Source organism: Meriones unguiculatus, chromosome X (assembly GCF_030254825.1).
Source record: "Meriones unguiculatus strain TT.TT164.6M chromosome X, Bangor_MerUng_6.1, whole genome shotgun sequence".
Lineage (NCBI taxonomy): Eukaryota > Metazoa > Chordata > Mammalia > Rodentia > Muridae > Meriones > Meriones unguiculatus.
In genome coordinates this window covers 98,198,163-98,215,479 of record NC_083369.1, presented here as the reverse complement: position 1 = coordinate 98,215,479, position 17,317 = coordinate 98,198,163, and the positions used below count along the sequence as shown (strand labels likewise).

The window sequence follows — 17,317 nt, the reverse complement described above, 5'->3', positions numbered from 1 at the left end:
ACTAACTTCACCTACATCAACTCTAGGTCAAATCAGCTTTCCTCTTCAGTTTCTACTATATGGCCCTAGAAAGTCTCTGAAAACAGACTCTCCTTGTCAGATGTTCTAAGGTCCTGGGAATCTAGCTAGGGGATGGGAGAACACAGTATAAGTAGATGTTTGGAGTGTAGCTTCCCCTGAGAGTCTCTGAGAGTAACATCTGTAATTCAAATAGACTATTTAACTAGAGACCAGAGTGGGTCTCCTCCCAACCCATTATGCTCAAAAGAAAAATATATATATATATATATTGGCTTAAAGATAATGAAGCAGTGATGGATAGATGGCTCAACCATTAAGAGCACTTACCACTCTTGCACAGGACTTGTGCTTGGTTTCCAGCACCTACATCAGGTGATTTACAAGTGACTATAACTCCAGTTCTAGGAGGTGAGATACTCTCTTCTGAACTCTGAAAGAACTGGGCACATGTGACATGTGTGCATGCACGCATACACATGCAGGCAAAATATTCATACACATAAAAATAAATCTTTTTTTTAATTAAAGAAGGCTGGGCTTGGTGATGCATGCCTTTAATCCCAGCACTCAGGAGGCAGAGGCAGACAATTCTCTGAGTTCAAAGGCAGCCTGATTTACAGAGTGAGTTCCAGGACAGCAAAGGCTACACAGAGAAACACACAGGTGTCAAGAAACCCCGGTCTCTAGTGGGACGCAGTGGCACATGCCTGCAATCAGGGAGGAAGAGACAGATGGATCTCTGTGTGTTCAAGGTCATCCTGGTCTACAAAGCAAGTCCAGGACCACCAAGGCTACACAGAGAAGGAAGGAGGAGGTAGAAAGAAAAAAAAGAAAGAAAGAAAAAGGAATAAAAAAGGAACAATGTCTCAAAAAGAAAACAGAAAGAATGAAAGAAAAGAAAACAACACTGTGATCTCTAAGATACCAGTGGAATTTCTGAATTAACTAGCTTCTCAACTGACTGCTACTGTTGTTCCCATGGGCTGCCACAGGCTTGACTTTGCATGAATGTCAATACTACTTTTACACACTCGGGGGCAGCAACACTTCAGCTTTAACAAAGAGCAGCACTTGACTTTTCAGTTGTCATTTCCATGATGACCTCTATTGCACACCTTCAGGCTTTAGGTCTCTATTTTCACTTCCTGAACAACTAAACGTGTTTAATTCCAATGAAAAGTAGTCATGAATAAATATACAGATGTCAGAAAGGGGCATCAAGTATAAAACTGGGAAAGAGGGAGAGTGATCTTTGGATAGGGTCCTTTCATGATAGGTGGAAGAGAGCTATAGTGACCTGCCTGATGTTGTACAGTTAAATAGGTAGTTTGTGGCTCAAGTCTTTTTCACTCTCAAAGTCAATCTTATTATGCTTTCCATCAGAAGTAAGTGAGATAGTGAGACACATCATATTCAACACGAGGTTACACACAAGCAGGCAATTCCCATACAGGGAAGAACAGTATAGACAGGTAAATACGTCAGGTAAGTATGTCACATGCCAGGATGTTTGGTGACATTTTATACCTTGCTTCCCTGTCATGATGTCTGATACAACACAGTCCGTATAGTCTCTCTCCCCAATATAGGACATGTTATGCCTTTTCAACAACAACAAAACCAAAACAACAAACAAACAAACAAACAAAAAACAGATGATTTAAGAAATAAGAAATTTGGAGGCATGGGTGCCCAAAGAAAGGTTCCTAAGGACTCTCCCAGTGTGAATGGTATCTGAGTTGAGTATGGAGATCCCATGTGTCTATCTCTTACTCTCTCCCTTAGAACCATCAGAAAATACTTACTCACGTGCTGTTACATGTCACCAATTATCACAAAGACCAGAGGTAAAAGACACTTTCTCTGATCGTCTTTGGGAGCAACATCTACAGCATCAACATCAAATTCCTTTGAAGATATGGAGAAGCATTCCAAGTGTATAAATGAGACCATAAATGCTGGTAAGTCTTATGCAGGTGAGAGGCACAGTGGCAAATAGCATCCTCTAGCAATCACTAGGGACCCACTCCTCAAAACACCTATTCTTAGGACAGAAACGATTAATCCCCTCCAGCCACAGGACATTTAGGCCAGGTTATGTGGCTGATAGCAACCTATAGAATTGCTGGAGCTAAATCAGAGGTTGGAGAGAGGGCTCAGCGGTTAAGAATAGTAGCTACTCTTGAAAATGACAAGGGTTTGGTTCCTAGCATCCACATTAGTGGCTTACAGTTGCCTAAGACTACAGGTCTAGGAGACTCCAGCCTCTTCTGGCCTCCACAGGCACCAGGTATACATCTTGCACAAGTGCATACAAATGCTCACACATAGCCATAAAATAAAACTCTTTTTTAAAAGTAAAAGTTTGGGCCAGCCAGCAGGGGTGGTGCACACCTGTGTGGTCTCAGCACTCAGGAGGCAGGGACAGAAAGATCTCTGTGAGTTCGAGGACAGCGTTGTCTAAAAAGTAAGTTTAGGGCATCCAAGGCTACACAGATAAACCCTGTCTCAAAACAAAACAAAACAAAAGATAGGACCAGACATTATGGCACATGCCTTTAATCCCAGCACTTGGGAAGCACACATTGGTAGATCTCTGTGAATTTGGAACCTGCGTGGCCTATAAGAGTTATAGGCCAGCCAAGAGGACATAGAAAGGCCTGCTCCAAGAAAGAATTACCTAATAACTATTGCTAAATTAAACCTAAGTTATAAACACTTATATGCAAGGTTCTGTTTATACTTTACAAGGCACCTCGGTAGATTTTACCGGATCTGACACTTATAAAAGAACTACATAGTCAACATGGTGCAGTCAGTATGATGTGCTGTCAGTCATCATCTCATAAACGAGAACAGTATGTGGGGCAGAACAAAATCAAAGTAATGGAGCTAGGTATGATGGCACATGCCTGCAATCTCATCCAGCAGGAGTCTGAGACAGGATGATGATATGAGCCCAAGAGGTTGGAGTCAAACGAAGCAACACAGGGATACTATGTCTCAAAAGCAAAAAGAGACCAAAAAGGGTGTGTAGGAGGGACAAAGGTCCTAGAATCATAGATCTGGCACATTTGAGCTATGTGACTCTGGTCAAGTTGATTTCCTTCCCTCTTCTCTCTCTTAATTTTTATTTCATTTAGCAGTAGCACTGGCGTGTGTGTAGGCATGTGTATCTGTGTATAAGAGCATGTGTATGTGTGCTTACATGCAGTGGGTGAATGCCATGGCTTCAGCATGGAGGTCAGAGAACAAGTTTCAAAGGTCTGTTCTCTACTTCTACAATGGATTCCAGACACTGAACTCATTGTCAGGGTGGCATGGCAAGCACTTTTACCAATTAAGCTGGTCTAAGTTAAACATCTTTCTAAGTCTCACTTTCCTCCTCCATAAAAATGGGACAAAAACATTCAACTCAAGGATTATTCTGAGGACCAAGAAGCCATGGACTAGAATCTCAAACACATTACTTATTACTAAATATTGAATGATTTGTAAGTGATAAAAGATTATGTCCAAGTCCAAGGGTACAAAGATCCAGTCAGACCCTGCTTTTTGAAAAGGGAGGGAGGAGGTCATGCAGTGCACTGGCATGAGCACATATCTGTAATGCCATGAGGCAGCTGAGGCAGGAAGGTTGCCGTGAGTATGAGCAAGTGTGGATGACACAATGCGTACCAAGCCAAGCAGGGTTACATGGCAAGGAGGGTGGGGTGAGGTTAATCATCAGCTCGTATTTGGAATCTGAATCAACAGTTTATACAAGTGAGCATGTAAGCGGGTGCCCAGAACTTGACTTCGCATAGCACAGTGGGTGCTTACACTCTTCCATGGGTGGCTTCGTCTAGTGTTTTGGCACACAAACTGTCCACCCTGTTCTGCTGGGGGTGGTTTCTGTGCCACAATTCTGCACAGAAGGAGACAGTCACAAAAAACCCAAAAGAACGCTCACATGGGGGAGAGTAGAGGGCTGAGGAGAAGAAGTATCAGCCAAGAACCCTCAAGTTCATTTTTCTACCTAATGAAACATTTTCACCCCTTCTCCCTAATTATCTAGTCTCCTCATCCCTGTTGACACACAGACACAACAAATTGATGGAGGGCAATTTGATTTGAAAGCTCTTTACACAAAACCTCCACCCATACACCTCCCACCCTCCACCCCAACCACCCACACACACTCCTCACCCCCACTCTTCCCAAGACCATATTCCAAAGAACCTAACTCAAATAAAACAAAGGGGGGGCACAGTGCGGGAAAATTTGCAGGGCAGTTCAAGGCCCACTGTTTTTAGTGGTTAAAAAACTGGAAGAAAACAACAATCCTAAATTTCAACAACAGTAATCTAAAAACAGTTAACCTATTTGACCAGATGAAATGCTATTTAGGCACTAAGTGATAAGTATGTGAAGGCTGGATTAAGTTAAAAATGTAGACTGAAACATGGTGTAGATTCAAACATTACATTTAAGTATGGCTACAATATATGGCCATTAATATAAAGAGAAAAAACTGAGTGTAATAGCTAGAACTCTTCACAATGATTTTGGTTCAGCTACTGTTCATGCCACTTTAAAAACCTAATCTACTTTAACCCTCAGGATAGCACACCTTTTGGGTAATCTCTCTACACCCCCAAGTCCTCCTTGAACTATAATTTGTATTGCATGTTATAACTGCAGCATTTTAAAAATGCAAATTTCAAATGAATCGATCGGCCATTTCCTAGCTGTTAGATCTTGGGTAAATCGCTACACCTCAGTTCCTTGTTTTGTAAAACGAGGGAGAAGCTGGTTAAATGTTAATTCTTATAAATGTTAATTCTTAGTGTCTCCAAGTTATTGGAAAAATCATACTGCCTGATGTGTTCCTGCCTTTGGTGCTCTTTGGAATTCCAGCTCAGACTACTGACCACAAAAGTGTCCATGGACTTTGAAAAGTACTGTGACAAGCTGGGTGCAGTGGCTCATGCCTGTAATCCCAGCACTCAGAGAGGCAGAGGCAGGTGGATCTCTGTGAGTCTGAGGCCAGCCTGGTGTACATAGTGAGTCCTAGGACAGCCAAGGCTACACAGAGAAACCCTATCTCATAAAAAAAGAAAAAGGAAAAGAAAGACAAGAACATTGCAAAATGCCACTGAAGAACTGTAACTGACAAAATCTTCTATTAAGATTATTTATATTTCCATGAATTTTGGATGCCATAGCCGAAGTCCTTCCTTTCTTACCACATTCATAGAATTAGCAGGAAAGAATTTGTATCTAGATAGCTGAAGTAAACTGCTGACACTCTCTACTATACAGCAAAGCCTGTATGCTTCCCTCTCTGCCAGAAACTGCTAAGGCTGTGGACCCCTGGCTCACATTAAGTACTAACTGCATGCTCTCTCTTGAGAAGAAGCTTTCTCCTCTTCCTGTAATATTTACTTTCCAGTAAGGCTGCCTCAGTGTATAAGCAGTGAGAGGAAGGTTCAAATACTATGGTGCAGTGGTGCTGACAGAGATCCACCTGTTTAGAGTGTTTGTTCTGACATCTGGCTTTTCCACCAGAAGACAAGCCTGGGGCAGGCGCCGCCTGGGTCTGAGACAGCCCAGCACACGTTGCCGCCACTGCTGCCCCTTGCTAAACAGACTCTACCTTGTCCAATTTCTCAAGGAGGCTTCCTCTTCCCCAGTATCTGAGAGAAGTGCTGGCTCTCTGAGAAGTTCAAGTATTTGTTGTTGTTTTTTTTAATTCCGGCATGTGAATGGCTCTTATTGGCAAAATACTCCCAAAAACAAGCCTGGTTTGTTTTGTTGTTTTTTTTTTGGGGGGGGGGGATTACTCACAATCATTATTCTTTGCCTGAAAAACTTGACCTCCCATTTCCAACTGCAAAAGCTCTCAGCCAACATTTGCATTATAAATGCTCATTCTCTAGGCCTCCTGTCCCTCCTACTCAGGCTGCACAGGAAGACTTCAGGCACTCAGGGTGAGACTTTTTCTAGAAACTCCTATGGGGGTAGGGTTAGGAGGAAGAATTACCTATTTCAATCTGAGCTGTATGATATATTAACATTAATAATAATAGTTGTTCTGGGCATAGAGCCCCATGCCTCTGTGTGTTCAAGATCATCCTATAACGAGTTTATATAGAGTTCCAGGCTAGTCAGGGAAACAGTAGAACCCTGACTCAAACAATAAAAGGGGTAGAAGATACCAGCCCGACTTCATACTGTCAAGAACAAATTAAGCTATGTGAATGAAGACTGTAATCCAGTGCCTGCCACATACTACCTACTAGTATGGACTGTGCTATCACAACTAGTCACTTTACATGGATCATGATTACATCAGCTGATTAGAATTTCAGTGAAACACTTATAAGCAACTGTCAATACTCTCATTCTGCAGATGAAGAAACCAAGACTGAAGGTCACATTATCCTTGGGTGGCTCAACTGGGTTATAGACCCAGACTGTTAGGCTCTTAAGCCTTACACTCTTTCACCACCCTGCAGTGGATAAAGGATACTTTTGGGGCCTTTAGGAGTCAGGCAATAAGTTACTCCCCCTGCTCGTCTGTTACTAAAATTTGAATGCTTATATAATGACAGCCTTTCTCCCTGAACCAATTTCCTCCAAAGGTCATTTCCTCCTTCTATAAACAGACTGTACACATCCCTGACTCACATTTGAACAAAACCATTTCACATTTCAGATTTTCTTTCCGCTGCAGTCAGCCCTGTAGCAATTCCACAGGTCCAGGGATGAATTCCAGCTCACAGTGGAGGATGTGTGAATACTGTAGGCTAAAAAAAATAAAATAAAATAAAAAATAGCATGAAATAGCATGAGAGCAACCAAAAGGTCCCATAAGTGCTGCCTTACCCAACTATTTCCCAGCAGGCTATGGATTAAGACACAAATAAAACATATGGAGATGGGGAAAAGCATATGTTAGGCATGCTGGGGCTTATGTTCCTATTAAATATACAAGCTGGATCGTTTTAAATCATGAAAACACCATGAAGTAAACTACCCAAATATGTCTCCAAAAACCTAGATTGAAGTCAGTGCTTTATTTTTCACACCTTTCTTATTGAAGAGACCCCCATCAATAGGATGCAGGGCACACAAATCCAGAAGCAACCAAAACTGAGTCTGCATATCCCCACCCCCACAGCGGGCAAAGAAAAGAGAAGTAACTGCTAATTCCAAAAGACTGATTGACTTAATTAGCCCCAGACATAAGAGCAAATTTCATCATCATCCACAAAATTTTACTCAACCTTAAACACACAGAAAACATGGTACTAGCCACTAAGAAAAATTCATACAATAACTTGCTCTCCGGGCCTGTAAAGCTTAGAAACGGTATTTCTACCATGAAGTCTCTCAGGTACACTGGTACTTGGTCATCTCCCCATTCTCATCATGGATTTATAGATTTAGTAGTTTCCTTTAGCCAGCTTCCAGGTACTGGTTTTAGTGCCCCTCTTCCCTCTGGTTCCTCACCCTGCTGGGAAAAACCCTCAGTTTAGAAGTCAAATTATCCTAACTTTGGCTCCTGACTGAGAGATGGAAAGAAGCAAGATGCAAAAGCTTTCAGGCCAGGTGAATGCCTGAGAGGAAGCAGTGAGAAATTAGTCTAGAATAACAAGAGCCAATCCTTAGGAACTTTTACAGAAAGGCTTGATCGGTAGCCAGAAGTAGGTGTTTTAGAACTTTGCAGCATTTCCTTGCATTTCCTTCTTAACTCTTATCAGTTTCATCAGGTGATTATTAGTCAAATTCCAGCTGCCTTGCCCGATTCTCCCTGCCCAGTACTGGAGCAAAAGGTAATGCTCATTTTACATTTCTTTCAAAAGATTATTTGGATAGCCCTTCCCATGTGAATAGAAGACATCATTAGAAAGGGTGTCAGAAGAGCCTGGTTTTAACAATAGGAACTAGAGTCAAGTACTGTCCCCGAGCCTCAAAAGAAAATGTAAGGACTAACCAGGTAGCACTGACTTCAACCTGGGTTCTGTCTTTACCAGTAACAGTACCAGCTGGAAACTAGAGCAAATGCTTTTGTGAGAGCAGAGAAACGCGGCTCATTTACCCACTAACTCAAAGATAACCTCCAGCTTTCCTCTTTTCCTTCCTCCTCTGCCTTTGGTCTTCTACAGTATTCAAATATATTGAAGGAGCTGTGGTCCAATACTCTACCATTTTTTATTGAATGTTGGAAAATAGTTAAAATTATGAGGCAATTGTTTTGAGTTTACAGCACTTCAAGCTAAAAGAATTAAAATTAAGCCATACAAAAAGGGGAGGATATAATCCTGATCAGTTGTTTACATCCTGCCTCTTGTATATTAGGCTGAAAACACCATGTATTAGATTTGCACAGAGCCCTACACAGTAAAATATTTTTCTTAAAGCTCAATTTCATCTTCTGTAATCTTGACTGCAAGAATTAAAAGGATGAATGCTGGGTATGGTGGCACACATCTGTGATCCCAACTCTCAATGAAGCAGAGGCATTCGGATCTCTGAGTTCGAGGCCATCCTGTTCTACCAAGAAAGCCCGGGATAGCCAAGGCTGTACAGAGAAACCCTGTCCCTAAAAACAAAAAAAAAAAGGGTATCTTGAACAAATAACCTCTATGAATGCACAGTTACGATATGCACAAATGTATTTAATGGGTTTCTTACACATTGTAGTATGCTAATGCTGTATGCTAAAGAGCTATACTTATTTTAACAAAACACGTTTGCTATTTTCTACACAACTGTTTTATATTAAAACTGTTCAGCCAGATGAGCTTTAAAACCTTTGTAACTTAAGTTGTCAACTTTTCCCTTCTTGTTTGTTTAAATTCACACATGGTTTCTAAATTTAGAGCAGCCTACTCAGCGACTGGGTCTTTACTCTTGAAAAGGAGAGGTGGATTATCAGCATTTTAGAGCTGGAGAAAACAAAGTTAGTCTAGTGGGCAGGATCCCAGACTCAGAAATCCTGATCAGCTTCTATGTCTTGGATGCACACTGTATTGAGTGTTAGGAAATATGCGAAAATGTGAGGGTTACACGCGGGTCCACAAATCACACCACGAGATCGGTTCCACGTGGGAGGTTTATTAGGGGAAGGGGGTTACAGAGAGGGAGATAGAGAGAGAGACAGAGAGAGGGACAGACAGAGCCAGAGAGAGAGGAAGAGGAAGAAGAGAGAGAGAGGGGAGGGCCCCAGTTCTCTTATAGGGTGACCCAGGGACATGCGCAGGTAGTTTGAGGTGATCAGCAGGTGGTCTAGGTGTCTTTACAAATGCCTGATAACTAGTTAGGTCCCTTGGAGCTGGCCATAGAAGTGCCTGCTTACTGAACCCAACATTGAGCAGCCTGCTATTTGTGTGAATATTTAAAATGGTACAGTCTGCTGCTGGGATATGCTCTTCTCCATAGTGGCTGCTGAACACAAAAATCTAGCAGTTCCCCCTCCCCCCCCCCCCACAGTCTTGATCTGCAAGCTTTCAGTAGCTGTTTGTTCCCCTGGAATCCATTGTTGCAGACCAATGAAAGATTTAGAAACAATGAGCTCTTTTTCAGAGAATTAGATTAGATTTTGTGCTAGTATGCTATTCAGAAATAACACGTTCCACAAAAATACCAGTAGTTCAATTATGAGTGAGGCAGAGAAGAATCTAATATTTAAATTTAAATTAGGTCATAATTTATCTGAGCTGTTAGCTCCCTAGGACTTACAAAAATATCCTTTTTTTTTTCCTTTTTGAAATGGTGATCTTTATGACAGCAACTGCAGGGTCACTTTCAAGGTTACCCCTTAAAATGTAACCTAGGTAGCTTTTCTCCAATGTGGCCAATAGCACAAGAACCCATTCATTCTGTGAGCACCAGGGCAATCCCTCTAGTCCCTTAAATATTTGAACTATCTTGAACTGTTATCTCTCAATAGTTAATAACCAGATTTGTGTAAGAGGAATATTGGCTGTGCGTTTGCACAAAGGTAAAAACACTTTCTTTCACGTGTTCTTCAAGCTCTTACCCAGAAATGTGGAGAATATTAGATACAACCATCCCTGGAATTCAAGGTCCAGGAATCATCTATAATGTCCATCATTTTTAAATTTTTTTCTTTCTCTTAATTTACATGTCCTGTTACTGATGTTTAAGTTATCACTTTTCTGCCTGTTGACAGAAAGCATATATATTTGGTACAGTTTATATTTATTTGCCTTACATTTTTAAAACTTAAACCTTAGCAACTTCATAATGCATCAGAATAGAGCCTTAGGGATGCTGAGGGCATGGAGGTGGCTCCATGGGGGAAGGGTACATTTTTTTAGCATAGTAGAGACCCCTCCGTTCAATCCCAATCACCATAGAAAAAACAAAGAAAGAAAATGAGCAACTTTTTCAATAGCTCTAAATGCTTGAGCCCCACACCAAAGGGAAAGTTCAGGGTTGTTCTGAAAGTGACTCAGGCGACTAGTGGGTAGCCAGCCTAGGAAGTACCTGATAGGGGTAAATATCTTGTAATATTTGACTCCATCTCTGAGTATACCGCTTGTTAATCCATTGCTTCTAGATTTGGATCTATACATTCTTATTTTTTTCAAAGATTTGATATTACATGAATGAACATTTGGCCTCCAAGTCTGTACATGTAAATACCTCACCTGAATGAATGCCTGTGGAGGTCAGGAGAGGGCATCAGGGCCCCTGTAACGGTGAGTTTAAAACCGTTGTCAGCTGCCAAATGCATGCAGAAAACTGAACCTGAGTCCTCTTAAAGAACACTGAGTGCCCATAACCTAGTTGCCTCTCCAGCTCCAACTTCTTTGTTTTTTTGACATAGAGCTTCTCTGTGTAGTGCTGGCTGTCCTGGACTCACTTTGTAGACCAGGCTGGCCTCAAACTCACAGAGATCTGCCTGCTTCTACCTCCCTGAATGTGCCACCACTGCCGGGCTCAGCCCAAATTTGGAACTTCTTATTTTGACAAACCTTTCTCCCTTCAATTTCTTGTAAACTCTTAAAAAAATTATGTAGTGTAGTATCTTGCCTAATTTATTTTATTTTATTTTATTTTTGGTTTTTGAGACAGTGTTTCTTTGCGTAGCCCTAGATGCCCTGGATCTAGCTTTGTAGGTCAGGCTGGCCTTGAACACACAGAGATCCGCCAGTGTCTGACTCTCAAGTGCTTGGAATAAAGGTGTGCACTCCCACTGCCCAGCATTTGAAAGTTTGAAAAGCCATTCATCACTAACTTATTACCTTCTCTACCTGTTCTCGTGCTGTCACTACCATTCACAACTGGAATTGTCTTTAGGTCCACAAATAATGTCCTTTCAAGTATTCATTAAAGTGTTGTTGGACCTGGTAAGTACTTTCAAGAAATGAGCCGATCGCTCTTTTACCATCAATGACAAATGGTTATGGATTGCTGTCCTCATATCGGCTGCTAATCTCTAAGGGCCTTTTCCTTATCTCCCTGTGTTTTAGTTGCTGTGGCTGAAGATCTAGCCAAAGAAAGGAGACATAAACACGGTATAAACTCTTCTGCGGTTATGACTAGGAGATCTTCTTATACACCTGGTATACTTTCAATAATATTTTGATCTATCAGTGTTGTCACTTTAAAATTTGGAATCGTGCTAATGTGTAATTATCTCTGGTCTTTTTAGGTTGTTCTGTCCTTAAAAATGATATCAAACAGCAGCTAGCCAAGGAACGCAGGGAAGAACAAAAACGTCAACAAGATGGTATGCAGGTTATATATATACAGGTTATATATTTCTCACTGGGTTTCATTTACTTTGCCTATATGGTGTATGATATCTTTTATGTTATATGTTGTATTTTATGGTAGGTCATAATTTTATTATATAAAATATTATATCGAGGAAGGGGTGGGGTTGGGAGGGGAAGGGGCTATAGCTGGGATACAAAGTGAATAAACTGTAATTAATAAAAATAAAATAAAATAAATTAAAAATATATCGAATTAAGTCCACTTACTATCCTACACCAAGAAGGCCCATGAAGAAACTTTAGTTATCTGAAATCTAAGGTCTGGAACATTCTTTGACAGTGGTAGGAAAAAGCAGGGTTTGATTTCAGGGAAAATAGGACGTGGTATAAATTAAGACTTCTACAATTTGGGAGCATGCATTACACCTACATGTATTTCTTCTTGGATTTAAATCAACTGACAAAATAAATGCTCAAATTTATTCAAGTAGAATATGAGTGATTTTTCACTGTAATGGCAGAGATAGATAGTATTGTATCAGGGAGAATATTTTAGAACTGCACAGATATGAATCCTCTGGTTGCACTCAGAGAAATTCCAAGTAGTAAAACATGCTCTTCTATTACTGGGTACACTTTTAAGTCTATTCACGTAGCACCTGCTTGTTTAATAGCATCTGGAGAAATGAGGACTTTGAAAGATGTTTCAGAGTAGAAAGAAGCAAAGTATAGAATTCATGCCATGTGTTCTTTAATTTATATTATAAAAGAAGGCATATTTTTCTGAAACAGTTTGACTTTAGCTCATACTAGCAAAAAAATTGCATAAGAAAAAAAATATCGTTTCTTCCTACTTTGGAATTTTAGTTTGGATAGGCCAAGAGTCATCTGGCTTAGACATGCCAGCTCTTCACAGTTCAGGGAACACCTAGTGAAAGGTGGTTTTTCAGTGAGCACATGTGTGTACACACACATGAACTGTGTATGTTATTACTGCAGCAGGTTATGTTGTCTTAAGAATGATAATGAGATAGACTTCATTTTTTTTTCTTCTATGTGTGCAATGTGGAAACCTTTTCTTGGCTTTAACACCATGAAAATGTACTTGGACTCTTTCAGCCAATAAGGAGAGACATCTTATGGAAAAAGAGCAGAAGTCTAAGTTGCATTATGAGAAACAGCTGGAAAAAAAGCAGTGTAAACTGAGGGAACAGAAGGAAAAGGGTGAACAAAGACGCGTATCAGCAGAACAAAAGAGGAAACAGAAGCAGGCAGAAGAAAAAGTATGCAACTTTAGAGTCTGTCTTAGTGGTGTCAGCATAGTGTGCCTCTTAAATATTTAGTTCTTTTCTGTGTTTACTGGCCCTGTAGAAAGGAAGGGAACAAGCTCACCTCTCAGTATTTTCTTTCCTCTCAATCCAAGTGCTTAAACACTAAATTCAGCAAAGAAAGAAGAAGCTTAAACATACAGAAACCGAACCCTGCTGTACTTCGGAACACAACTCACAGTGTGCCATGGTTTGGGGTTAGCTCAGAACTATTCTCCACCATCTGCATAAAGACCCCAAACCCAGCACCCCCATCTGACAGGTTTTATTTCTCTCAACTTAAGCAATCTTGTAAAGAGATGAGAGAGTATGAACCATTAAAGACAGTTTGAGAATCAACAAACAAACTAGGAAACAATACAGAGTGAGGGAGGTTCCCTGATGGACGGAGTCAGCCCAAGACAGTCCCATCTTAGTAAAAGAGGAAGCTGAGAAAGAAAACGCAGAACAGAACAGAACAGAACAGAAGCAAATGTCAGTATAGACAGAAAGGGAAGCAGAGGCACTGCAGGAAAAAATGCTAAAAGGTATCAACCCCAAAGGGTTAGTGGGGGCAAGGCCCAGCCAGAGCCTGGTTCATGGATATTGTAAGTAGGCTAATGTGTTTCTCTTTGGCTTAAGAGGAACAGGCCATGCACTGTAAAGATGCTGTTGTTGTATAACAGTTGCTGTTAGGAAATAGAACACCTCTGGGCCCAAAGGTGATTTTCTCACTGGAACATAGTCCATAGTATATTGCCCTAAAAGAAATGCTTATCTTAGTACCAGGATTTAAGCTGTTATAGATATGAGCATAATAGATAAAGAACTTTGGTATACATTTGACTTCTAGGCATGTCACCTTTTCCTGTTTCTTTCCACAAAGAACAAAGTAATTACAAAAAATATCATATGACATGGTAGAATAAATGATTAAGGGACTCAAGAAGTGAAAATTGAGATATGGTTAGCATGCATGAAAGGACGCTTCTCAGTCTTTGTACAGTTGCTTCAGAATTTTGTCTCTGAGTTTCCTATTAATAAAAGAGAAAAAAGTGGGAGCATAGCCAATTCTTCGACATAGTAGCCATGTAAAACAAAACAAAACACCCGACTTATTTGGGGAACAGCACTGGTAGTCACTGATGATTATTTTAAACCTTTAATTACTTGAAAAAAAAAATGTGCTGATGGAGTTAGTTTTAGGAACCATAACTGAATATTGTGGTAATATAATAACCATATAAAATGGTCTGACACTTCTTTTTAAATAGAAAAGATTTAAGGCAGTTGTCTCTCGTACAATGGAGCGATGTAAACATTTTGATCAACATCGGAAAAGCAAGTCACAGGAGAGTGGTGCAATCAACACCAACACATATGGTAAGTAAATCTGGTAAGGTGTTACATTAAGTTTATTAATGTCCATTTTAGCTGTCAGTTATTGGTAGAAGGCTACATTTACAGCACAGTCTATTCCTTATGTCCTGGATGAAAACACTCTACATAAACTTATATCACCTGCCAAAGCAGAATAGATCACATTCTACAATAAACAGTAATTCAGGCTTTATATAAATTTACATTCGGGACAAAAATGATGAAAAACGACCTTGGCTTCTCTGTTTATGTTTGTTTTTAATAAACTACTCCAAGGCTGGAGAAATAGATTAGTCAGTAAAGTACTTCCCTTGCAAGCTATAAGACTTGAGTTTGCTCCCCAGAACCCGCTTAAAAAGAATTCAGGTGTAGTGCTATAAACCCATAATGCTAATTCAGCAGAGGCTGATTTGTAATAGCTCTTGACTGTTACTTCTTGAAGTATGGCAATGAAAACAGTTTGTGACTCAGTCACTCTGCTAAGCAGCCTGTACCTCCAGGGCTATATTCATCACATCATCAATTCAAGGAATTTTCACATGATACAACAGTGCTAATGCGTACTTTATTTTACAAGTATCAAAAAACCCTCAGTATCTTGAGCTAGAACATTTCAGATAAAATAGGAAGTATTTTCTCTTATAATTTTGGATGGCAAAATGGTTTTCTCTTATCATTTTGTTATATTGTGACATCTATACCAAATATAATTTTTGGTTTAAATATAGTTAGAATTAAGTTATCGATTATTCTTAGACTCCATAATGGATTATGTCTAAAAATAAAAGTTACATATTCCCAATTTAGGAAGATTGGTGTTGTCAATATTAGACATTTTTCATATTAATTTTTATCTGTTTTTTAGACAGTTTCTATGTTTATCCTTGACTGTTCTGGAACTCACTCTGTAGACCAGACTGGCCTCAAACTCACAGAGATCCACCTGCCTCTGTCCCCTATGCTAGGATTAAAGGGTTCCACCACAGCACATGGTTTTCCTCATTCTCTAAGTAACTTTATTGTCACTTCAAATAAAATAATTTTTAAGTTTGGAGTTGTAAACTATGAAATATTTGAAATTAGATAAATTCTTACAAACAAGAGTTGACCAGATTTTTACTGTTTAAGAGTGAGTCGCTCCTGAAATTTTAAGTAGTTTCTGGGAAAGTAATATTCCTTTGCATTTGATGTTTAGGAAAGCCAGAAGGAAGGTCGTCTTTGATTAGAAAATACAACCATTCCAGTGTGGGTCAACAAGTGGACAAGTCCAGTGAGTAGTTATTTCTAAGTAGAGATCTTAAGTACTGATTTAAAGAAGTGTGTTTACAGCCAAACATTGGGGAATGCGTAGGGAGTCTTGTGGAAAACTGAGAGGAAAGAGAAAATGATCTGGAGGTGATCAACACTAGAAAAGGTGGGAACTCCACAAAAAGACCAACAGAGCTAACTATCCTGGATCCAGAGGGGCTTGCTGAGACTGAAACTTCAACCAGGGACCATGCATGAACTGGACCTAGGCCTCCTACAAAGATGTAGCTGATGGGCAGCTTAGGCTTCAAGTGGGTCCTCTAGTAAGGGAAGTGGAGACTGCATTCGACAAGGACTCACCTGCCAGCTTTTGATCAGTTCCCCCTGGTGGGACAGCCTTCACATGTCACAGGGGAAGATGAAATTTGATGAGCTGTGGTGGAGGAAAATGGGAGGGGGAGGGAAAGAGTGGGATTGGGAGAACAGAAGGAGGGAAAAGGCTACAAGGATATAAAGTGAATAAAATAAATGAGAAAAAAAAATTAAAAAAAAAGAAGTGTGTTTAGCTCAGGTTTTATGTTGCTTAAAATGTTCAAGAAAACATACATATGGATAAAATTATACAAACTGAGAAGGTTATGTTTAGGGATATAAATGTATATGTGTATGTACATGTACCAACAATAAATAAAAAGAGAGGTTATGAATATGAAAGAGCAAGAAAGGAGAAGGTTTGGAGGGAGGAAATGAAGCATCTATCCTACAGTCTCAAAAATAAAAGAAACAGTTTTGTTTGATTGGTTATTTGGTTTTTCAAGACAGGGTTTCTCTGTGTAGCCCTGGCTATCTTGGAACTCACCGTCCTGCCTCTGCCTTCTGAGTGCTGGGATTAAAGGTGTGTGCCACCACTGTCTGGCTAAAAATAAAAATAAATAAAATAGTCATTTAAGAAAGTGCCATCTAAATTACCTCTTCTTGAACTAAAATTATTACAAAAATAAAAGACAATGGTAGGAGTAAAAGAATCTTATCTTTTCATGAGGTACAAAATTCCTGGCATAAGACAGGGAGTCTAAAGTAAAAGTGAAGAAAGAAATTAAACAATGTTCGTATAAATATATTTGTACTAAAGGACTACCTATTTATATAATCTTTTTTAAATTATCATTTATTACATTTTATTCCTTTTGTATCTTGGCTGTGGCCCCCTCACTCGTCTCCATCCAATCCCATCCTCCCTCCCTCTTTCCCCTATGCCCCTCCCCTAGTCCACTAATAGAGGAAGTCCTCCTCCCCTTCTATTTGACCCTAGCCTATCAGGACTTGTGGCATTGTCTTCCTCTGAGACCTGCCCAGCAAACCTAAGTTCATGCCAGAGATAGTCCCTGCTCCCTTTACTAGGAACCCCACTTGGAGACTGAGCTACTATGTGCTATATCTGAGCCTGGGTTTTAGGTCCTCTTCATACATGGTTCTTGGTTGGACTATCAGTCTGCAGGTCTCTCCAAAGGTTCAGGTGTTTTGTTTTGTTTTGTTTTGTTTCGTTTCGTCTTTTTGGTCTCCTTTTAGAGCTCCTGTCCCCTCCAGGTCTTTCTATCTTCCTCTTCTTTCAATAAAATTCCA

The 17,317-nt window shown here is 40.0% G+C and overlaps 1 protein-coding gene across 1 annotated transcript in view; it reads left to right on the top strand.

Annotated features, from left to right (window-relative positions):
• The first annotated feature begins 1,939 nt into the window (after nucleotides 1-1,939).
• Nucleotides 1,940-17,317, top strand: part of Map7d3 (MAP7 domain containing 3) — a 31,492-nt gene continuing 16,114 nt past the window's right edge. The window contains exons 1-6 of the mRNA XM_060374673.1: nucleotides 1,940-1,982; nucleotides 9,962-10,012; nucleotides 11,511-11,603; nucleotides 11,693-11,770; nucleotides 12,879-13,042; nucleotides 14,341-14,449. Of these exons, the coding sequence (XP_060230656.1) occupies nucleotides 1,940-1,982; nucleotides 9,962-10,012; nucleotides 11,511-11,603; nucleotides 11,693-11,770; nucleotides 12,879-13,042; nucleotides 14,341-14,449 (538 nt within the window). The remainder of the gene's footprint in view (nucleotides 1,983-9,961; nucleotides 10,013-11,510; nucleotides 11,604-11,692; nucleotides 11,771-12,878; nucleotides 13,043-14,340; nucleotides 14,450-17,317) is intronic.